This window comes from Octopus bimaculoides, chromosome 2 (genome assembly GCF_001194135.2).
Source record: "Octopus bimaculoides isolate UCB-OBI-ISO-001 chromosome 2, ASM119413v2, whole genome shotgun sequence".
NCBI classification, from domain to species: domain Eukaryota; kingdom Metazoa; phylum Mollusca; class Cephalopoda; order Octopoda; family Octopodidae; genus Octopus; species Octopus bimaculoides.
Genome location: NC_068982.1, coordinates 103,145,983 through 103,167,677, shown reverse-complemented (window position 1 = coordinate 103,167,677; position 21,695 = coordinate 103,145,983). Strand labels below are relative to the sequence as shown.

The following is a 21,695-nucleotide window of genomic DNA, read 5'->3' as shown; positions in this document are numbered from 1 at the left end:
AGGATTGCGGTTTCGATTCCCAGACTGGGCGTTGTGAGTGTTTATTGAGTGAAAACACCGGCAGGGGATGGTGGTGAACCCTGCTGTACCACAACTTTCTCTCACTCTTACTTCCTGTTTCTGTTGTGCCTGTAATTCAAAGGGTCAGCCTTGTCACACTGTGTCACGCTGAATATCCCCGAGAACTACGTTAAGGGTACACGTGTCTGTGGAGTGCTCAGCCACTTGCACATTAATTTCACGAGCAGGCTGTTCCATTGATTGGATCAACTGGAACCCTCAACGTCGTAAGCGACGGAGTGCCAACGACAACAATTGGGGATCTCAGTAAAAACTTTTGTGGAAATCCTCAATAACTTGTTATACACCAAAGTTTCATGACCCTCTAGTTATATATCACTGCTTTAGGGAAACATATGTATATGTATTCTGCTTGTGAAGGCACCCTGTCATCTTTAGATTGAAATGATGAACATTGAGAATGGTGTGCAAAGATTTCTGCTGTTCTCATTGTAGCTTTGAGAAATGCACAAACAAATAAAAAAAAATAGAAGACTAATTGGGTTTGATTGTTTAAAAAAAGAGGTTCATCCCTCAGAGATTGGTTAGTGGTTTATTTATAAGAGGTGAGGCTCAACTGAAGGCTTGATTTTATGAAACAAAATCTTAACAAATCAGCTTGGCAGAATCTATCTACCTTCATATAATAATTAGGAGAGAGAATTTTTAACTAAGCAGTGAAAGGTAAAATGTTCATTAAAGTATACTGTTTTCTACTGCTAACAACTGCAAATTATATGACCCCATAGATAAATGGGAATCTTTGGACACAGCATGGCAGTAAATGACAAGAAACAAATTTTTTGAGGATTATAAAAACAAGAAAATGTATCTTATGAAATTAAATTTTCTTTTAGGAATTAAAAAAAGAAAAATAATTTTTCTTGTAGTTGGTGAAGTGGAGATCATAAAAATTAAAATAAAGACAAAGCACCCCCAAAATTGGGTATTTCTGAATCAAAGAGACACAATGTGTTTAATGTACTTGCAATTTTAACCAATCTACTTTTGTTGTTACTATCTCTTTAATCCTTTAGCATTCAGATTGCTCTGTCAAATGTAAAACTTATTTATTCATTGTTTCAAATTAATCATGCATTTTCTCATGGCTTTGAGATTTTGATGATGTGATTATATATTTATTTTTGACTGACATTGTAGGGTAGGTAGGAGAGGCCAGATCTGACCAGTTTGAACCATAAAACAGCTAGGATATTTGGGTCAGAAGGTAGCGAGCTGGCAGAAATATTAGCTCGCCGGGCGAAATGCTTAGGAGTATTTCATCTGCCTTTACATTCTGAGTTCAAATTCCGCTGAGGTCAACTTTACCTTCCATCCTTTCAGGGTTGATAAATTAAGTACCTGTTGTGTACTGGGGTTGATCTAATTGACTGGCCCCCTCTCCAAAACCTTCAGGCCTTGTGCCTAGAGTAGTAAAGAATATTTGGGCCAGATGTGGCTGGTTTAAATGTTAAAGAATTAATCAACATCTATTTTGAGGTTACTTCAATAACTTAGTGACTATTCACTAGTGTGTAACACTAGGAGTGCTACACAAACATGAAGCTCACCCACCCCAAAAGAAAACCCTGCCAAACAAACTACAAATGTCACATTCAAATGTTTAAGTGTTTTAAATCTGAGTCTTGTAGACTACGAACTTGTTACTAACTGGTATGAAACTGAATGTTCTAATCACCCTTACCAAAGTAATGATAATGAAAAACAAGATAAAGGTCTCAATCAAAATTCCTTTCCTTACTTACTTAAATGTCTTTTGATGAGTTCATTCAAATATTTGGATTGTTCATCACTTGTTCTTTGTCCTTTCTCTTCACATTTTATTGTTTTCTTAGATAGAAGAGCAGCCAACATCTTTTGCTTGATATGTTCAATTACAGTCATCAACTGACCTAGATAAATGAATGGCAAATGATAAACTCCCATATGAACAACAATCTAAAATTTATCGATGAAGCATGAAACATCTTGCAAGACAAGTATAATTAATTGTTTCGATCAAATATAATTTACAAGAAACTTGATTTGTTTGGTTCACAGAGCTGAAATTAAAAATTTCATGTTAAACTCTGAAAGTGTACACTACAAATTAACAATTAACATGTTAATCTCCAATTAGTTGAATTCCCCTTTATGAGTCATTATTTATCTGTTCTCTCACACTCTGCTGCTACCAGATAAATGAGAAAGGGAGAGTTTAATGTCTTGTCCAGGATATAGTACAGTACTAGTAAATCCATGGTGATTCAGACTTTAAACCACTTCTAAAGTCAATGCAACTTTAAAAAAAAAAAAACCCTACAAAACATGAAATAAAAAATCTGGTATGATTCCAGTTATATAGACTGAGTAAAAATATCTGTACACTTGATAACTTGCTACTTATTGCAGATAAATCTAAAATATCCAGTACTTACTGTTCAGCTCAATAAAATAAAACAATATTGAATTAAATATTTTTTCCCAGATACTTAACAAAATACCTGCAATAGGATTAGAACATGTAACTCATTTAGCTGGTGCCTGTTATCTTATTTTGCTTTCACAATAGTTGAAAGAATCAATATTTATCCATGTTTTGTGCTAAAAATCACTAGCTTCTGTCAACTTCAACAGATGAAAGATGCAATGAGACGTTAATTAACTAGTACTTCAGTATAGTTTTCAGATAAATAGAGGCATATGAAGTTAAGTGTCTCATTTATCAAATAAGCAATGCATAGAAAAATTAGACACAACTATAAAAAGAAACTATGATTTTGATTCAAGTATTGTTTTTTATTGATTCTTCTTAGCCACTGAACTCTTAAGTAATGTAAACCATTATAACTGCAAAATAAACAAAAGCAAAAGTAAACAGAAGACTTACGGTGTTCCTGTTCAAGGCCATACAATTTCACTTTATTAGCTTCATGCTGTGCTTTCTTTTTTAAGCGACAAGCCCTGTGGACATAAAAACAATAAATCTATATCAGTTAGAACGTTTGTATGCACTTGTGTGTACATAATAAATCATTAAGGTCTCATACAGGTGGGTATCCAAGTGGATATCCTATCTTAGTGCAGAGGCTGTCTAACTTATTTTAATGCAGAATTGATTATAAGATTTTTTCCCCAAAATTACAGAACCCATAACTACAGCTTACTGAAAACCCCTACCACCTTATTTTTTTTTCATAAGACATTACCTTGAAGCAAGCTTGTTTTTCTCCTTCCTTGTCCTGTTCCTAACACTGGCTGGCAGATCACTTGTTGGTACAAACTCATTTATGTCATGGTTCAATTTTTTCAATTGCTGTCCAATTAAATGAAGTTTTCTTGGGTTAGGAGAAATATCATTGCCATCTCCACGGCGAGCCTTGCCGCTATGTCGCAAACCTAATTTAGATGTAGTGCCAAGCTCAAACACTGGATCTTCAAATGTATTTAAAACATGTGGGTCTTGTTCCTCAGGTAACAGTCGCATCTTCTGTCCCTTTGGTCCTTTGGACTGGACATTATATTGCCAAAAGTATTGTTTTTCTCTCCGTTTGACTGTAGATGATAGTGTTTCTTTACTTGAGGGGCTATGAGCAGATTCTAGAATAAAGACATCAGCATGTTAAAAAAACATAAAAATAACATATAGTAATAGGTCCAACCCAACGACGATGAATTTGGGTGAAAACATGTTGATATATATACTCTTTTACTGGTTTCAGTCATTTGACTGTGGTCATGCTGGAGCACCACCTTTAGTCGAACAAAAAAACCTCAGGACTTATTCTTTGTAAGCCTAGTACGTATTATGTATTCTATCAGTCTCCTTTGCTGAACCGCTAAGTTATGGAGATGTAAACACAACAACATTGGTTGTCAAGCAATAGTGGGGGGACAAACACAGATGCATGCATATATATATATATATATATATATATATATATATATATTGTATACACACACACGCACACACAATAGGATTCTTCCAGTTTCCGTCTACCAAATACACTCACAAGGCTTTGGTTGGCCTGAGGCTATAGTAGAAGACACTTGTTCAAGGTGTCACACAATGGGACTGAACCTGGAACCATGTGGTTGGGAAGCAAGCTTCTTATCACACAGCCACTCCTGCACCTATATATATATATGTGTGTGTGTGTGTATTGTATAACTGTATTAACAAATGAGTGATTATATAATATTTTCATCTCTCTCTCATATATATATATATATATATATATATATACATATATATAGTACACACACGCACACACACTTACATAACTTGGTACTCCTTTATTCCAATTTTTACATATTTCAGTATTCGGCAAGACATGACATTGTACTATAGGTGTGAGCATTAGATGCACCTTATGGAGTTAGCATGGAGCAAACTCATAGTCAGACAATTAAAAAAAGTAATATGTTTAACATGATTAACATCAGAACCTATGTGGTTTCAGTGTGTGCTGAGTGCATGCAGCTATACCCCTCTCTATATAAAGGTGTGTGTGTGTGTGTGTGTTTACTTTCATATCAAATATATATGAAAACAATTTAACATTAAACTGAAGGATTCTTTATCGCTTTTTACAAAGAAAAGGCTGCCATCAATCTGATGATAGCAAGCTGAAACTTCAAACTCATTGCCAAGCATTTTCTTAACCCAACGAATGTGCTTAACTCTTAATCTTTTCTTATTCATTTATTAATATCATCATCATCATTTAACATCCGTGTTCCATGCAATCCATGGAACGATAATGATAACGATGATGATGCATATCAATAAATGAATAACAAATGAACAGAAGTTAATCACATTCATTGGGTTACAACCATTTCCACAATAGGGGACTTTGCACCCAGACGTGAGTGATAGTGTAGCATAGCTTCATCAGTGCTTTGGAAATAAGGTGCATCATAAGTGAAGCATAATTTGTGTGTGTATATATATATGTGGCCATTGCCAGTACCACCTGACTGGCCTTCGTGCCAGTGGCACGTAAAAGCACCCACTACACTCTCGGAGTGGTTGGCGTTAGGAAGGGCATCCAGCTGTAGAAACTCTGCCAAATCAGATTGGAGCCTGGTGTAGCCATCTGGTTCGCTAGTCCTCAGTCAAATCGTCCAACCCATGCTAGCATGGAAAGAGGACATTAAATAATGATGATGATGATGATGATGATATATTACACACACACACACACACACATGAAGTAACCTGAAAGATTGCACAATGCAAATTACTTTGAGTTGTAATCATCTGAGGCACCTACTTCATGCATATGTATTTGTGTATGTGTGTGTCTGTTTGTCTGTCTTTGGGTAAAATCTGCCTCAATAAAGACTGAATAGACATGATGTACAAGAAGCCAGAGAACTCTTTAATCAGTTACATCTGTGCTTTACTTCAACTAAAGACTGGGGCTTTCCAAGAAACAACTACAACACCCTTATAGATTCAACCATATATTTTTGATTTTTCTACAAGCAATGTGCAAGCCTATAATCACTCCCTTTTTTGACAATACAAAGTGAGATATAGATTACAACAATGCAGTAATCCTGCTATATGTTACAAAACCTTGACCCAATAGCCCCTATGATAATACTTCAGCAATAATATTTGAATTCCATGACTCAATAACTTAGAAGTTAAATGATTGGTCTTGTAGCTTCAATTTATTTCCCAACTCATTTTCAAACCTATAGCAATGATCCTCTTATATCTTTCTCAAAGTCAGTCCTGAACATATACTGCACAAACTATTGGTGTAGCTCTGAATTTCTCTCTGTTTGTCTCTGATGTATTGATAGAATTTGCTATAGCAGTTGAGTTCCTGCATATTTTACTGATAGGGAAAACTTCTAAAAGTCACTAATGAAAATTGATTTTTATTTTTATCAGTTTTTCATTTTTGCAAGAGGTTAAGACCAAACACTATCACCAAATAACTGCTCCAGTTTATAGCCATTTACTCATAAACTACTATCAACTTAAAAATGATATTATGTCATTTGATGAATTATAGAATAAAAATTAAATATATTTATATTCTCCTTGGAGTTTTGGTGACACATCTGCTTAGGTTTTTGTTCAATAAAATTCATTTATTGCTAAACAAATATATATATTTAAATAAAGATAGTTAAGGCCAGTCTAGGTGCTTTATGATTGTGAAACCCAGGGTAGCTCCATAAACCGGTCTTAACTGTCTTTATCTAATTACTCTACTGCTTCCCTTTCAGATTTATGAAGATATATATATATATATATATATATATATTGATAATCATACATAAGTCAATAAAAATAATAGTAACTTGAATAGAATGTAAAAGATGAAATATGCTTACCTGGATCAGATATATAATCCTCAATTTCATAATCAGAGGAATCATCTGACATATCACCATCATTGGAGTCATGATCATCATTGGAGGCTGTAAAACTGCTGGTTGAACCTGAAAATAAACTTAAGGTGCTAGTTTCAAATCTGAAATGGAGGCCTAGCAGTCAGCCACTGTTTATACTTGAAGAATTGAAACATCTACCAAGTGAATAAGTTCTCTCTCCTCAGATGAAACTACTCTGCAACTGCTGTGGACAGGTTGGCCGGACACTCACATGCAGTAAATATAAAGGCTCAAAAAGTACTCACCTATCAACAGAATCTGTTTCATTCAAAGAACATAATCTACTTTAATCTCTTATTTAATATCAATGTAAAATCCTGTATAGTGGGATGCTTTCTCTCCTGAGGTAACAAAAATTTCCCAAAGGACATAAATTTTCAAGAAGATTCAACAAAAACATGATACAAACAATGAAATTAACAGAATATTAAAACAGACCGATTCAAAGAAAATGAAGGGAAATAACTGCTAACTGCAAAAGAAATAGAGTCGTGTCCCCATAGATCACCAGTTGACAAGCCACTTGTTTCAGCAAATAAAACTCTCAAAATGACAACACAAAATGATTTATTTCAGCTTTATCGAGAATGTTAATCCTTTCTCTTTATGTTTTTATTGCTACAACTCAAAACTCACATTTAGTCTCTCTCATCTCTCCAGTCTCTCTATCACCTAAATATCTCCTTTCTCACTCCGTATTTCTATTTCTGAATTGTGCAGGAGATTCAGGTGTTTTTCGTTAGTGGTTCATAACACATCAGCATTTCTCTATCTCCATTGCAAGGATGGAAATAAAGGACTCAGATAAGTTAAGATAAGCTAATAATTAATGAAGATTTTTCTAGTAGTATTCTTAATTAATGTTTTTAATTATTTAGTTAAAAATAAGCATTATATTTACCTATTATTGCTTTCACCCACTCCTTCGCTCTAAGGTGTTCTGGCAGGCATGCTTAGAAAACTAAGTCAAGTTAGTAGTAATTGCTAATAATTACAGATAGTCTTATGTTATCCTCTTTTTATATCCGCTTTCCAAGCTAGCACAACTTGGCCAGGTTGTCATATACCAAGTAAGTTTATGTTTGTTGTTACTGCCCTCCTACACATTTCAGTGGGAGTGGGACAATAGGGCTTTTATGTTTGATTTTGGCATAGTTTCTACAGCTGGATGCCCTTCCCAATACTAATCACTTTACAAAGAATTTTATTGCAGTACTTGTTCTAGTGAGGTTATTTTGTATCCTACAAGACAAAATGAGGTCTTCACTGCTTTCAGTTGCCTCCATTTGTTTCAGAGTAGATTGAAGTTTTTTTTATCTGAATCAAAGTGAATTAAGTTTGTATTGAATTTACCTAACTGTTCCTACACACCCAGTCTAGAATGGAATTTCCCTTCCTCATTCCTTACACTAGATTATATATATAAAAAAAAAAACATAATAAAAAAGAAAAGCTTCAAAACCCTCCCACAGAGCCACATCCTCGATATCAAATCTAGTTAAGTGACATTAACTTTGAAAGGAATGTTACTGCAACATTTTTCTCCCAACTCATAGCTACAGAACCTAGTTACACAAATAGCTAACATCTTAACTATGAGAGTACAGTTAAATAAATATCTCCAATATGTAGTTACCACTTACTTCAGTAATTAGTAAAAATAAAATTCTGTTTACTTTTCCTAATTTATTAGTTAAATACATTTTTCAAGTATAAGTAAACTAGTGTGGATAATAAAATCAGTTTTTAAAATATTACACTACACTACACTACACGAAAAGAAAAAGATCTAATATTCTTAATCTGGTATTGTTAAGAATATGGCATGTGGATTACAAATTGACTTGAAAAATATAAAATGATACAATTTCTACCTAATCTAAAAGAAACAAAACACTCTTGATGATGTACTAATGAAATAGTCCATTGGCTGAAAATGAGTTGTCGCAACTCTCATGCAACCAAATGAAGTTTTAGTCATTCAACATTTTTCAGCTGTTTATTGGGTCAATATGAACACAGTACCTCTTGGTCAGGCACTAGTTACATAAACAGGAACTCAAAGTGCTCTGTCTTTTTATCTTAGCAGAATGTGCTTTCAAGCTCATCAACACTTTGTAGCGAGTTCAACCAGAAGCGAACTATAAGTTTTATCACTTTTTCATTACAGACATCAGCAACAGCAGGTAGTCTCTCTTCCCTCTATAATTCAGCCAGAAAGGAAAGTTAGTCTTAATGAGACATGTTCTAGCTGAATAAGGCATCAATTTACAATATCTCTATTCTACAAAGTTACACACCATATATGTTGACTTTCCTTCTTTTATTTCATCACCTTTTCTATTTACAATGCATTTGGGCCCAAAAGAATTTTCTTTGAAGAACATATTTATACTACTGCTTCTGCAACATATTTAAGTGAACTTTTTTTATGCATTTCATAAATGAAAATAGCAAGTTTTCTCTACATGAATTAATATTAAAACCTGTAATCTCTAACTTTTGTAAGTGAGCACATGCTGTTGAACTGCACTGAGTTATCAAACCACTAAGGATTGTATAAGTCTATTCTTCTGGTGGTACAAAGAAGATAAAAGAAATCTATTAGACATAATTTTTTTTTTTGTCTCTTGCCTTCATATTTTCTACACATTCTTTGTGAATAAATCAGCTCAAACAGAAGTCTAACCACACCATTAATATTAATTATGTAAAAAGCACCCACTACACTCTCAGAGTGGTTGGTGTTAGGAAGGGCATCCAGCTGTAGAAACCTTGCCAGATTAGATTGGAGCCTGGTGCAGCCTAATGGCTTGCCAGTCCTCAGTCAAACTGTCCAACCATGCCAGCATGGAAAACAGACGTTAAATGATGATGATAATGAAGTTGAAAATTTAACATTGTCATACTAATGTGCATGAGTCATTTGTAACAGCTGTAACCATTTTGAAATGATCATTTTCTACTTATACAATACTATCCAATGACAGCTGGAAAAATCCTAAGTGGTTAATGGAATTAAGTTAATGGCTTAAGCCTCTCCTATGTACTTGTTGTATTATATCTTCACTACTGTATACGGCATCAAATACTCTAACTTTCCTGCCTTCAAAATCATTTCTTATTTAATAAGTATAACTGTGCAAGGTAATGTTATGAGATTTGACTTACATTTGTGATTTAATCTCTTTGACCCATACTAGTATTCAATGCATAAAAACAAAACAAAACATTGTCACATACAAAGATTGAAAGCAAGTCAATGCAGGCCAATTAACATTATTTTGCAAATTACATATCTTTGACACCTAGTGTTATATATATATATATATATATATATATCATCATCAACGTTTAACATCCGCTTTCCATGCTAGCATGGGTTGGACGATTTGACTGAGGACTGGTGAACCAGATGGCTACACCAGGCTCCAATCTGATTTGGCAGAGTTTCTACAGCTGGATGCCCTTCCTAATGCCAACCACTCCGAGAGTGTAGTGGGTGCTTTTACGTGCCACCGGCACGAAGGCCAGTCAGGTGGTACTGGCAACGGCCACGCTCAAAATGGTATATTTTACGTGCCACCTGCATGGGAGCCAGTCCAGCGGCACAGGGAGCCAGATAGAGAGAGAGAGAGAGAGAGAGAGAGAGAGAGAGAGAGAGAGAGAGAGAGAGAGAGAGAGAGAGAGAGAGAGAGAGAGAGAGAGAGAGAGAGAGAGAGAACAAGTAGCAAGATACCTATTACAGACTATATATTGGAGTACCATATATTATTCCAAATGCAGCTGAAAGGTTTATTAAAAGAAGCAAACCAGATGAGACATTTAATGTGAAAGATTTTCAAAAATTATTCCAATATAACTTATCTAATCTTAAACAAATAGAGATCAGCCCTCTTGATAAGTACATGTCTGAAGTATAGAACATAAGCAGTGTTCATATCACAGAAATCAAGAAGCTGCTTAACAGGTTTAATGAAAATTAATTGCTTTATATTTTTCAGATAATGATACAAAATTATCCCAATAAAACTACCTGAGAAACTGTGGAGTTAGGACAACTGGAAAAAAAAACAACAAAAAAGCAATACAACTTGATACACGTGCATATTTTACAAATATACCTCACAAAGGAGCTCACCTCTTGGATGTAGTTATTTAAATGATCATCTAAAGTTTCAACCTATCTATAGTAAATATATAGAATTGTATGAATCCTTTCAGTCTAGCAATCATTGCACTTTGGATTTTTTGCTCAGCTGTTATCAATAATGAAGCCAACATAGAGAAAAGTTGAAGCAAACTAAAAAAATACCAAATTCATTTAACCCTTTAACATTTAAACTGGCCATACCTGAGCAAAATATTCTACCTGTTTCATGTTCAAAACAGCCAAATCTGGCCTATCACACCTAATTTACAATGTCATTCTAAAAATAAACAATCACATCATTGAAATCTTGAAACTACAAGATAATGCATGATTAATTCAAAACAATGTAAATAAATAAGCATTATCTTTGACAGATAATCTGAAAGCTTAAAGGTTAATTCAGCTTTCTTGAACTTTATTCTTTTCCTACTCTTATTTTCTATTTTTACTTCCTTCATTTTTAAAATAAATTACTTCATAGTTCATCACATCAGTTAAGTTTATCTTTCTAAGATTTCAATTTTTGATGATAATATTATAATCCTCTTTCTTCATTAACTGAATCATTTATTTGCCTAGTTACAAGATATGTACTCAGGTGGAGACTTTAAACTGTCAAACATAAATCTTTATATATATATATATACATATATATATATATATATATATTGTTTTTAAGAAGAAGAAGAATTAGTTCCAGAGGTTACAGCCCTATCAGAATTGTAACCAATTGCATTTGAGGGAAAAGTATTTCCAGAGTAATGAAGTTCTAGGGAGATACCATTGAACAAAGTATTTTATACTGGGTTTAAAAGATAATTCTCACTCAGAGGGAGTGCTGAGCTAAGACACAGGGGAATGAACAGGTTGAGGTGGAGATAATATATCCCTTATATAAAAGAGCATGCTTAGCCATTATATGGAATGTACTTTGCAGACACATACACACATTCATATGTGTACACTTACACTAACATACATATTAAAATATTGAAGAAGAGTCTCACCCAAGGCAGAAGAGAAATCATTTTGAAATTAAAAATCTTTGATGATGCTTACAATAAACAAAAGGCACAGGAGGCATAACAGGCTGACAAGGATGAACAAGAAAACGATAAAGAATTGTGATAACTTAATGATTGATTGGTAGCCTGAATAGAAGTAAGCCATGAAACATCTGGAATGAAATAGTTCAGACATTTTTTAAAGAGTTAATATAAATAATGAAATAAGAAATAGGAAGAGAGTATATGAAAATGATCAGAAAATATATTTGATAAGATAAATTATTGTACACCATATTAAATAGTGACTTACTTATGCGCTCCCTCTTTATACTTTTAGGGGAATCTTCTTTGTGTAAAAGCTTTTTAATCTGTTCCCATTTCTCATCCATGGTTTCTGAGTGAGAAGTTGTATCATTTCGAGAGATTGTCATATCACAGCTAGAGACTGTCTCAACTGGTGTCACACTACTCTGCTGGGTTTTCAGGGGGGCCTGTGGTACTGTCTGACATGACAATGAAGCCATCTGTTGGGGCTGTGTCTGAACTGACGGTGGAAAATGTGAAGTGATTGGCTGGGATTTGTGGGCTTGCATTGACATTTCAGATTCAGGTTGCAGTGATGGTTGGTTGCTGCAAAGTAACTGTTGTAAATGAACATTTGAAGAAGAGACATCTATGTCACTGTCCACTGGTTTATGACTGCAATCTCCAGTAGAAAAGTCCTCATATTTTAAAAGCTTGTTTGGTACAGAGCCATTGCCATCAAACAATTTGAGAGCTGCTTTGCTCTTATTGCTATCTGTATCACAGGTAATGGTACATGATGGTGCCATGTGGTTTTGTTTGAGTGGTTTGAATATCTGAGAAGATTTTGTGGAAGAAGCATTAAAAGACGCCTGAACTCTCATTCCTCCAAGAGTAGGAGGTGCAGGATTTTCATCCCAGTTCTGTTGAAGTGTAGTGGACGTTTGCAGTTCGGAACGGTTATTCTTTGATATGGGGGTAGCTAAGAAATCAGACTGCAAATTCTTCATCCTTGAGTGGACAGTAGAAGTGATATTATTACCAGTATTAGTGGTAGTGGCATTACTGTTGTTAGCAGTACCAACATTAGCAGTGCCATTACTAGGGACAATTTCATTATTACTGGTAACATAAGAGATTTCATCACATGTAAAATCATCAATGTGGTAGTCACCAAAATTCAGTTCTGCTAAAGTTGGCCCAGAGTCAGTCTTTTCCATTTGCAAGAATTCGTGAAAGTCTTTGCCATCATTCCATATGGTGTCTGTTGTAAATTGTGAAGCAGGGGAATTTGGTACAACTTCAAATCTGGGTTTCACAATGAAGCTATCAGCATTGTTTTCAAAATGAGGCTTCAGATCAAATTCTTCCATGTTGACTGAATTCTGAGTTTGGTTTCCAGTTGTCGGTAAATTTTGAATTTCAAGTTGAGGGAGTAGAGACAGGTCGTCTTTTTCCTGTTCATACATATGTGGAGAGTTTGGACTGAAAGTAGTAGGAGATGGTACCATACAATAGATATCAGAAGGTAGCATGTGGTCAGAGCTATGAGGAGTATTTCCATACAAGTCCATGTCAATGTTGGTTGGCTGTAATAAAAACAAGAGGGAATTATGATCAGAAATATTAATAAACAAAATAGAAATTGATTTCATTTAATCTATTACAACAACATCAACAAGATTAATAATTTTAACTTATTTTAATGTATCAGAAAGGAACAACCATTTTAGAGGCCAATGGTGTTGTACCCACCACACTGAATCCATAGCTAAAGCATTAAACTTTGGAAATCTCAGTTTATTTTGTTGTAAGCAGATACCACAAAATTTTTATTTCATGATATCTTTCTCAATGTAATAAGTAATAGCATTACTATAAAACTGATGAGTACTCCATAGACTTCTACAGGTAAGGCTACAAGAGGAGTTGAGTTCTATTGGCCCCATCTAAAAGTTAATTGGGCTAGTTACATATTGATAGATACCTTTGATTATAAAGCACCAAGTAATCTATTTAACTACTACTTTGTGAAATGAAGAAATAACAACAGCAACAACAAGAATATATCAAAACAAAATCTAGACTGAATAGCAATGACCATGTGCATTAGGAGTCTGAAAGTAAAGGTTTCAAACAATATAGCTGATAGTCTACTATTTTAGAGAATATATATTACTCGAATTGTCCTAAAACAATCAATTATTAACTTCCTTTCATCGTATGTTTTTCATGTTGGCATGGATTGGACGGTTCATTGTACAGCTCAGAGCCAATACAATCAGTATTTTATGAAGCCATGAAATCTGAGATTTGACCTCAAATCTGAAAACTTCCCAATGAAGTGAAGGAACCATTAACTCTGATAGTTATGCCTCTATCTGAATTTTAAGAACCACTGACATTTAATACATGATGTAGTGAATTACTGAACTGGGTAGGGGAAATAAAAATATATTTCATTGTTAGTTTATACAAGACAACAAAATATGAATAACAATTTGAAAATATTTTTTTTCAGCATCTAGCACTGCAACATATAACAAAAGAAGCTAAGTAAAAGGATATACAAAAAACAATACATTAAAATGCAAAAAGAAAAAAAAATAACTGAGAATTTTACAGCAAAAACAATGGAACACCAGATTTATAAAAACATTATATTCACAAGTTTCCCAAAGATTAACAAACCATCTTTTTGTTTCATGTTGTGTAATACTTGTGTTAAGTGGTATTTGTTTTAGCAATTTATCCAACAGTTATTAGTTATAGTGGTAGAAAGAGAAACAACAACCTCAGTTTCCTTAAATTTATATTTTGAACACAGATTTTGGCTTCATGAGAAAACTAAAGAGAAACTATATGTCCTGTTGAAAATGAAAGTGATACCATTTTGAATAATTTTCTTAGAAAGTAGGTGTGTGTGTTACAGTTGATCTTAGTGGACGTAGCACTCATTAGGAATAAAACTTACAAAAGGATGAGACATTTATATGGCACAAGTATAAATTATAACACATATTCACTAAACATATATATACACACACACATGCATAAACACACATATACACCCACTCATCTGTGTGAGTAAAAACAGCTGATGTTTTGATTTTCATTTTAGATTAGGTTTCACTTTAAACTGTAACTACATGACAGGTTTGTGCACATACACAACAGTGTTTCTCAACAAAGCTATAGTAACAGCCTGAGCCCCACCTCCAAGTTCTAATGTTTTATCTATTAACTGAGTTTACAAGAACAACTACACAGAATTGTTTGCTCTAATTATCAGACATGTAATTTGCAACATCATACAGTTTTATGAATTTGGATGTCAGTTAATTTCTTTAAGACAATGAAATATCTGTTGTAGATTAGCATAAAGGAAAAAAAAAACTTGATCAAGTAGACCTTTTATTCTACAGTAAAATATGGTAAATGGAGGTGAACATTGTTCTATTTAACAATGTATATTATGTATGAGTGTATGTATATATGTATACACACACACACACACACACACACACACACACACACACACACATGCAGGCATATATATATATATATATATATATATATATATATATATATCCTCATTATCATCAACATCTACATTTCAATGATCGCAAGGATTAGATGGAATTTTTTGAGGCAGATTTTCTATTGTTTGATACCTATCCTATTGCTAATGCTCTTCTGTTTATAAGCAAGCTAATATTTCCTCATGGGCAGACATGCTTTCACAGAAGACTGGAAATAAAGGACTTCACTTGTATGATGGTGACACTCTTTTACAACTATTATGCAATGCAAAGACATGGGAATATAAACACACATACATAAGGTAGGCGCTTTTCATTTTTGTAAACCAAATCCACTGGCAAAACTTTGACTGGTCAGCAGTAACTTTAGTAGAAGACACTTGGGACTGAACCTGAAGCCAGGTATATCATCATCATCATCGTCGTTTAACGTCCGCTTTCCATGCTAGCATGGGTTGGACGATTTGACTGAGGACTGGTGGACCAGGAGACGACACCAGGCTCCAACCTGCTTTGGCAGTGTTTCTACAGCTGGATGCCCTTCCTAACACCAATGCCCTTCCTAACGCCAAAGATATATATACACATATATATAGTTTAATGTACACAACATATAGTTGTGAGCTACTAATAGTTTCATACATTGAAGATGTTGTCTAGACAGGTTTTAATAACATTCCTAGTGTCTCCAAGCAACCTTCATGCTCAGAGATTGCTTGGAAACATTGGGTCTGTTATTAAAACTTATCTAGACAACATCTCCAGTGTATGAAATTATTAGTAGCTCATAAACATATAGTGTATATTAAGCAATATTTATCTCTAATCGGCTGGAGTACTTGTTTTATTAATCTTACCTTAACCGAAAAGTAACCCCCCACACACATATGTATACACATATATATGTACAGATGTTTGTTTTGGGGTTGTTATTTATTATTTTTTTTTATAGTTTCAGCTGAGAGCTGCAGCCATGCTGATGCACCGCTGTTTTGCTACACTTTTATTATTGAGAGCCTCCTCCAATACGTGGCATTTGGTGAAGAATGGAGTTTGATGTAGCTACCCTCATTTGCCCCTTCCTGCCGTGAGGTAGGTTCATCTGGGACTCTCGACAGGAAGAGGTCCAGCTTTGATTTAAAAACCTCTACATCTACTTTGTGCAGGTTCCTCAGGCTCTTTGGGAGGGTATTAAAAAGCTGTGGGCCCTTGAAACCCAAACTGTTGCAGTAACTGGTCCTGAAGCGCGATGGCATTGCTGGGATCTTTGGCACTATGCAGTGTCGTCCCGTTCTGGCATTGGTGTAGCTTTCAATGCCAAAATTTGGCACAATTCCTTCCAGGATCTTCCAGATGTATATTACTGCATACCTCTCCCGCCTTCTCTCCAGGGAGTAGAGTCTTAGCTGTTTCAGCCTTTCCCAGTAGCTGAGCTGTTGCAAAGAGACAATCTTCTTTGTGAATCTTCTCTGGATTGCTTCAAGGTCCGCTGTTAATTTCACACCGGTGGGTGACCATAGCTGTGAGCAGTAATCCAGGCAGATTAAGAATTTATAAAAATATTAATTTTCACTGGGATTTCAGGTATATATATGCTGCACATGTGCACATCACATGCACACATACCATTCTATATGTCTTTCAAGGCATTGTGAAATTAAGTCCACAGAATGATTTCAGCAGTTTGAAAAGATGATCAAGCTAACCTGCTTTGTTGTTTATTTAGCAATTCATAAGGACTTTCTCACTTTACCTTCCTAAACTGCTATGATAGTAGCAGATAACTTATTTGAAAATGTGACTAATAACTCATTTACATGATGGTACAAAGTTGATGGCCAGATAATAATTTCAACAGTACCAATATAGTATGGGTTATGAATAAATAAATGTAATGGATTCATGTCCACACATATTTAGGCTCACTGGGAATCGCAACAAATTACAAAATAGCCACATATATAGATACATATCCTTCTTCTTTTCCTACTGGGATAACGCTGTATCCCTTGCAGCAAGATATCTGTTCCTGTACCCCCATCATTACTTAGCATAAAGTCAACTTCTTCATTACTACTACCTACTCCCTTATCAGTCTTATATTGCATGTTACTCCATAACTTCACTAGTGCCAATACCATATAAAAGCACTCAGTATACTCTGTAAAGTATTTGACATTAGGAAGAGCATCCATCTGTAGAAACCATGCCAAAGTAGATACTGGAGTTTAACACAGTCCTCTGGCTCATCAGGCCTTGTTGAACTATGCGACCCATGCCAGCAAGGAAAAAGGATGTTAAATGATGATGATGATGATGATGATGGTGTGTGCATGAGGGCACATAGCCTAGTGGTTAGGGTGTTGTACTTATGATTTAGCAATTGTGATTTCAATTCCTAGACTGAGTAGGTAAGTTGTGTTCTTGAGCAAAACACTTCTCACACTGCTTTATGATCACTTTGACACCTGACATGCGGTACACAGCACACCTGTTCAGACAACGTCGATTTGATGGAGAGAGTGAGTTAACATGTGGAATGGACATTTGATCACTATAAACAAATCATTTGTGCAGGTTGTTCGGCAAAAGCTGAATGCTCATATGTCATCTTCGACAGGAGAGTCCATCATATATATATATATATATATATATATATATATATATATATATATATATAATTCAATAATAGGATAAAGTCTTTATAACAATTTATCAAGTAGTTAGCATGAAAAAACCTCATAAAAGGAAAAAAAACCATCATTTCTCCCTATATATAAATTATATATATATGTATGTGTATATATGTATGTGTATATATGTATATATGTATATGTATATATGTATGTGTATGTATATGTATGTGTTTTTTCGTGTTTTGTTCGAAAGGTAACCACTCCTGAAGAAGTGCCAAACGTCTAAATCCAATGGACCAGTCACTGGATAAGTTTGGCACAGAAATGTTAACATAGAGTGGTGAATAAATCGATATATCGAATTTGAAGTCTCTGTCTCTTTTGAATATGAAAATTTAAAAGTTTAAAAACCTTATATATATATATATATATATATATATATATATATATAACACTGGCATGTTGTAGAAACAGCTGTAACCAAGGAGTAAATGTGATACCAGTACTTCCGTTCTTTTATTTCTGTGTGTGTGTGTGATCATAATTTTTACGTCTGCTTTTCCTATGCTAACATAGGTTGGCTTAAACTTATTGAGGCAACTAAAACATTAATAGAAAACAGAATTACCTGGTATAATCCCCCAAACAAGTAGTGACACCCATAGCTTAAATATTTTTCAAACCTAAACAAATATTTTCACTCAATCATAAAAAGAGATCCATGAATAGAAATTCTGTAAATGTTTGATATCCTTCTACACCCAGTACTTTAACCAACACAAATAGAAGGAAGTTATATGAGCATAATTTTAACCATGATAGAATATTTTGTAATAGCACATACCAATGCAATTGGTGTGTGCAGGTACAAAATATTTCATTGCCTGCTCAAATGCATTTGGAACATGAAAGAGACTGTGTATGAAGTTATTATTAAAACTAATAAGGTAACATCAGATATAGGTTTGACATCTAATCTATTCAAGAAATGGTACTACACAACCTGTTCACTTTGCAGTGTCTTCAAATCTAATAAAACAAATTTTATCAGGATACATTTGGAGGAAAAATCCCATTAATTTTGATATTGAATGGAAAATAAATTTGTAGAATGAAGGTGCACAAAAATTCACATATACCACACATGTACACTAGAAACATGTGGGATACTGTTTTACAAAATGTATCTATCAAGCAAATCTAATGCATCTATTAAATAAACATTCTGAATATACTGCAAGTTGTATCCATAGAAAATGCTAGATTCTTAAAATTTTTTAAACCTTTCTGAACTAGTCTCCTAAATTTCTGGCAATATCATAGTTATTGTATTCAATTGGCAAATATATATTTAGCTATATTTCTATGACAGTAACTTCTAGGCAGATAAGAGTGTTCTGCATGTTGATATTTGAGAGAAATTATTTAAGTTGGTGAGCTGCCAGAATTATTAGCACGCCAGGCAAAGTGTTTAGTGGGTTTTCATCCATTCTGCCGAGGTCAACTTTACCTTTTATCCTTTCAAGGTCAATAAATTAAGTACCAGTTGAATACTGGGGTCAATGTAAATGACTTATCCCCTCCCCTAAAATTGCTGGTCTTGTGCTAAAATTTGAAACCAATATTTGAGAAAAATTATGATAAACAGAAATACGTTAATTATACAAAAAAAATATGTTTTGCTGCCACTGGCAACTCTAAATAAAAAGACATATATCCATTTACAGGTAAAAGCAGACATTTTCAATCACAAGATACTGGGTTTTATATATTAAAGCAAAGAGATAACTTTGTTATTAAATAATGTTATATAAAACATTTTGAGCATGGCCGTTGCCAGTACCGCCTGACTGGCCTTCGTGCGGGTGACATGTAAAAGCACCCACTACACTCTCTGAGTGGTTGGCGTTAGGAAGGGCATCCAGCTGTAGAAACTCTGCCAAATTAGATTGGAGCCTGGTGTAGTCATCTGGTTCACCAGTCCTCAATCAAATCGTCCAACCCATGCTAGCATGGAAAGTGGACGTTAAACGATGATGATGATGATGATGATGATAATTTTTGTCTTTTAGCTATAATTTTAAATCTCATAGAATTGGGACATATTTTGCCAAATTTTAAATATTTTATTTGTTTTGTGATAAACCTGTTCCATCGAGTCGTTTTATTTGTACTATCACAATAATATTGCTTACTACATGTCATATATTGCTTTTTGAAGAAAACACGTTATATTGTATTTATGATGCAGAATTAGAAACTAAAGTTATTGTGATTGCCTGGACCATTTTTGTTTATGTTGTTCTAGTAAGTTTGACCTAGGATAATCAACTGGTATTAAAAACATTTTGTATCTCAGGAGGGTCATTATGCCAATAATAAATACACACAGGTTCTATTTTAATCCTTTATTACTATTAGTCACTTGGTTAACCATTTAACTAATAAACTATTTGTTTGATTAACCATTTGGTCAGTCAATCAGTCAACTAAGTCTGTCAAGTCCTTTTGGTGCCATTCATGACCTCATCAAATGACACATCCTCTCTATACTAAATTTGCTTTAGGCCTGTCTGTCTCATATATTAATACAACAGTTTAATCATTATTTACATTTGATGGATGTTGTCCTCATCTTGTTTGTTGTTAACACAACGTTTCAGCTGATATACCCTCCAGTCTTGGGGGAATTTCGAACCTGGGTTCTCATTCCTAAGATATTTTTTGCTGTTATTATTATTATTATTATTCAGGTCACTGCTTGGAATCGAACTTGGAATCTTGAGGTTAGTAGCCTGCACTATTAACAACTACACCATATGCCTGTGGGCAATTATGGAGTGAATTTTAGGGCTTATAAATCTAATATTTTCATATCATTCTTTAATACTGGTTCCCAAATGCTACTCGTATCTGCACTCGGTCTGTTTAGGAGGTTCTTGTGTCCTAGCATATGTGCTGCTTCTTTTAGTTTTCGTATTTTCCAGTGGTGTTCTCTGTCTATTATTTTAACTTCATCCCTACTGAGCTACAAATGGTGACGTTTGCTGTCATCTCCTATCAAAAAATCATTAGCTAGCTCTGGCTTTCAAAGACATGTGTAATAAGAGCTCACTTACATCAAAAACAGGTAAAGGTTAGCAACATGAAGGGTGGCATCCAGCTGTAGGAGAATGCCCCACGCTAGCATAGAAAAACAGACGTCAAAATAAAAAGGAATATGTATACCAATGCACTATCTTTGAGGTTGCATGCCAGCACTAGTATATATTAAAATAACTGTATGAAATGGATATAAAAAAAGCAGTGGTAAATGATGTATTAGAGTGAAGAAGTGGAGTATGTCAAACTGAAATTGAAACATAAAATGGGAAAGTTTGGTTGAGTAACCTGAAAAGCATTATTTGTCATGAAATTCACAGAAAACTTAAAATAACTCAGCATGTGTGTGTGTGTGTGTGTGTATGAGAGAGAGAAAGAGAGAGAGAGTGAGTGACAGAGAGAGTATATATAAGTAGAAGTGCCTTGGACATTTTATGAAACTGAAACTTTTAAAACTGAGTCTTTTAATGCTAAGAATTGCATATATATTTCTATTCTTTTACTTGTTTCAGTCATCTGACTGTAGCCATGATGCAGCACTGCCTTCGGCCCAAACAAATCTGCCCCAGGACTTATTCTTTGTAAGCCTAGTACTTATTCTATCGGTCTCTTTTACCGAACCACTAAGTTATGGGGACATAAAACAAACCAGTATTGGTTGCCAAGGGATGTTGTGGGGACAAACTCATATAGACACTCATATATATGTGCATGTATATATATATATATATATATATATATATATATATAT

General features: G+C 34.3%; 1 protein-coding gene across 2 annotated transcripts in view; it reads right to left on the bottom strand.

Moving 5' to 3' along the window:
• Positions 1–986: 986 nt before the first annotated feature.
• Positions 987–21,695, bottom strand: part of LOC106875976 (uncharacterized) — a 31,802-nt gene continuing 11,093 nt past the window's right edge. Inside the window, exons 1-6 of one of the 2 annotated variants that reach the window (XM_014924320.2) lie at positions 14,356–14,623; positions 11,951–13,253; positions 6,421–6,528; positions 3,270–3,660; positions 2,951–3,024; positions 987–1,973 (exon numbers count right to left, since the gene is read on the bottom strand). In XM_014924320.2, the coding sequence (XP_014779806.2) occupies positions 1,819–1,973; positions 2,951–3,024; positions 3,270–3,660; positions 6,421–6,528; positions 11,951–13,253; positions 14,356–14,358 (2,034 nt within the window). In that variant the 5' untranslated portion in view covers positions 14,359–14,623 and the 3' untranslated portion in view covers positions 987–1,818. Of the gene's footprint in view, positions 1,974–2,950; positions 3,025–3,269; positions 3,661–6,420; positions 6,529–11,950; positions 13,254–14,355; positions 14,624–21,695 lie in introns of those variants that run through there. The other variant, XM_052978536.1, reaches the window with a different exon arrangement.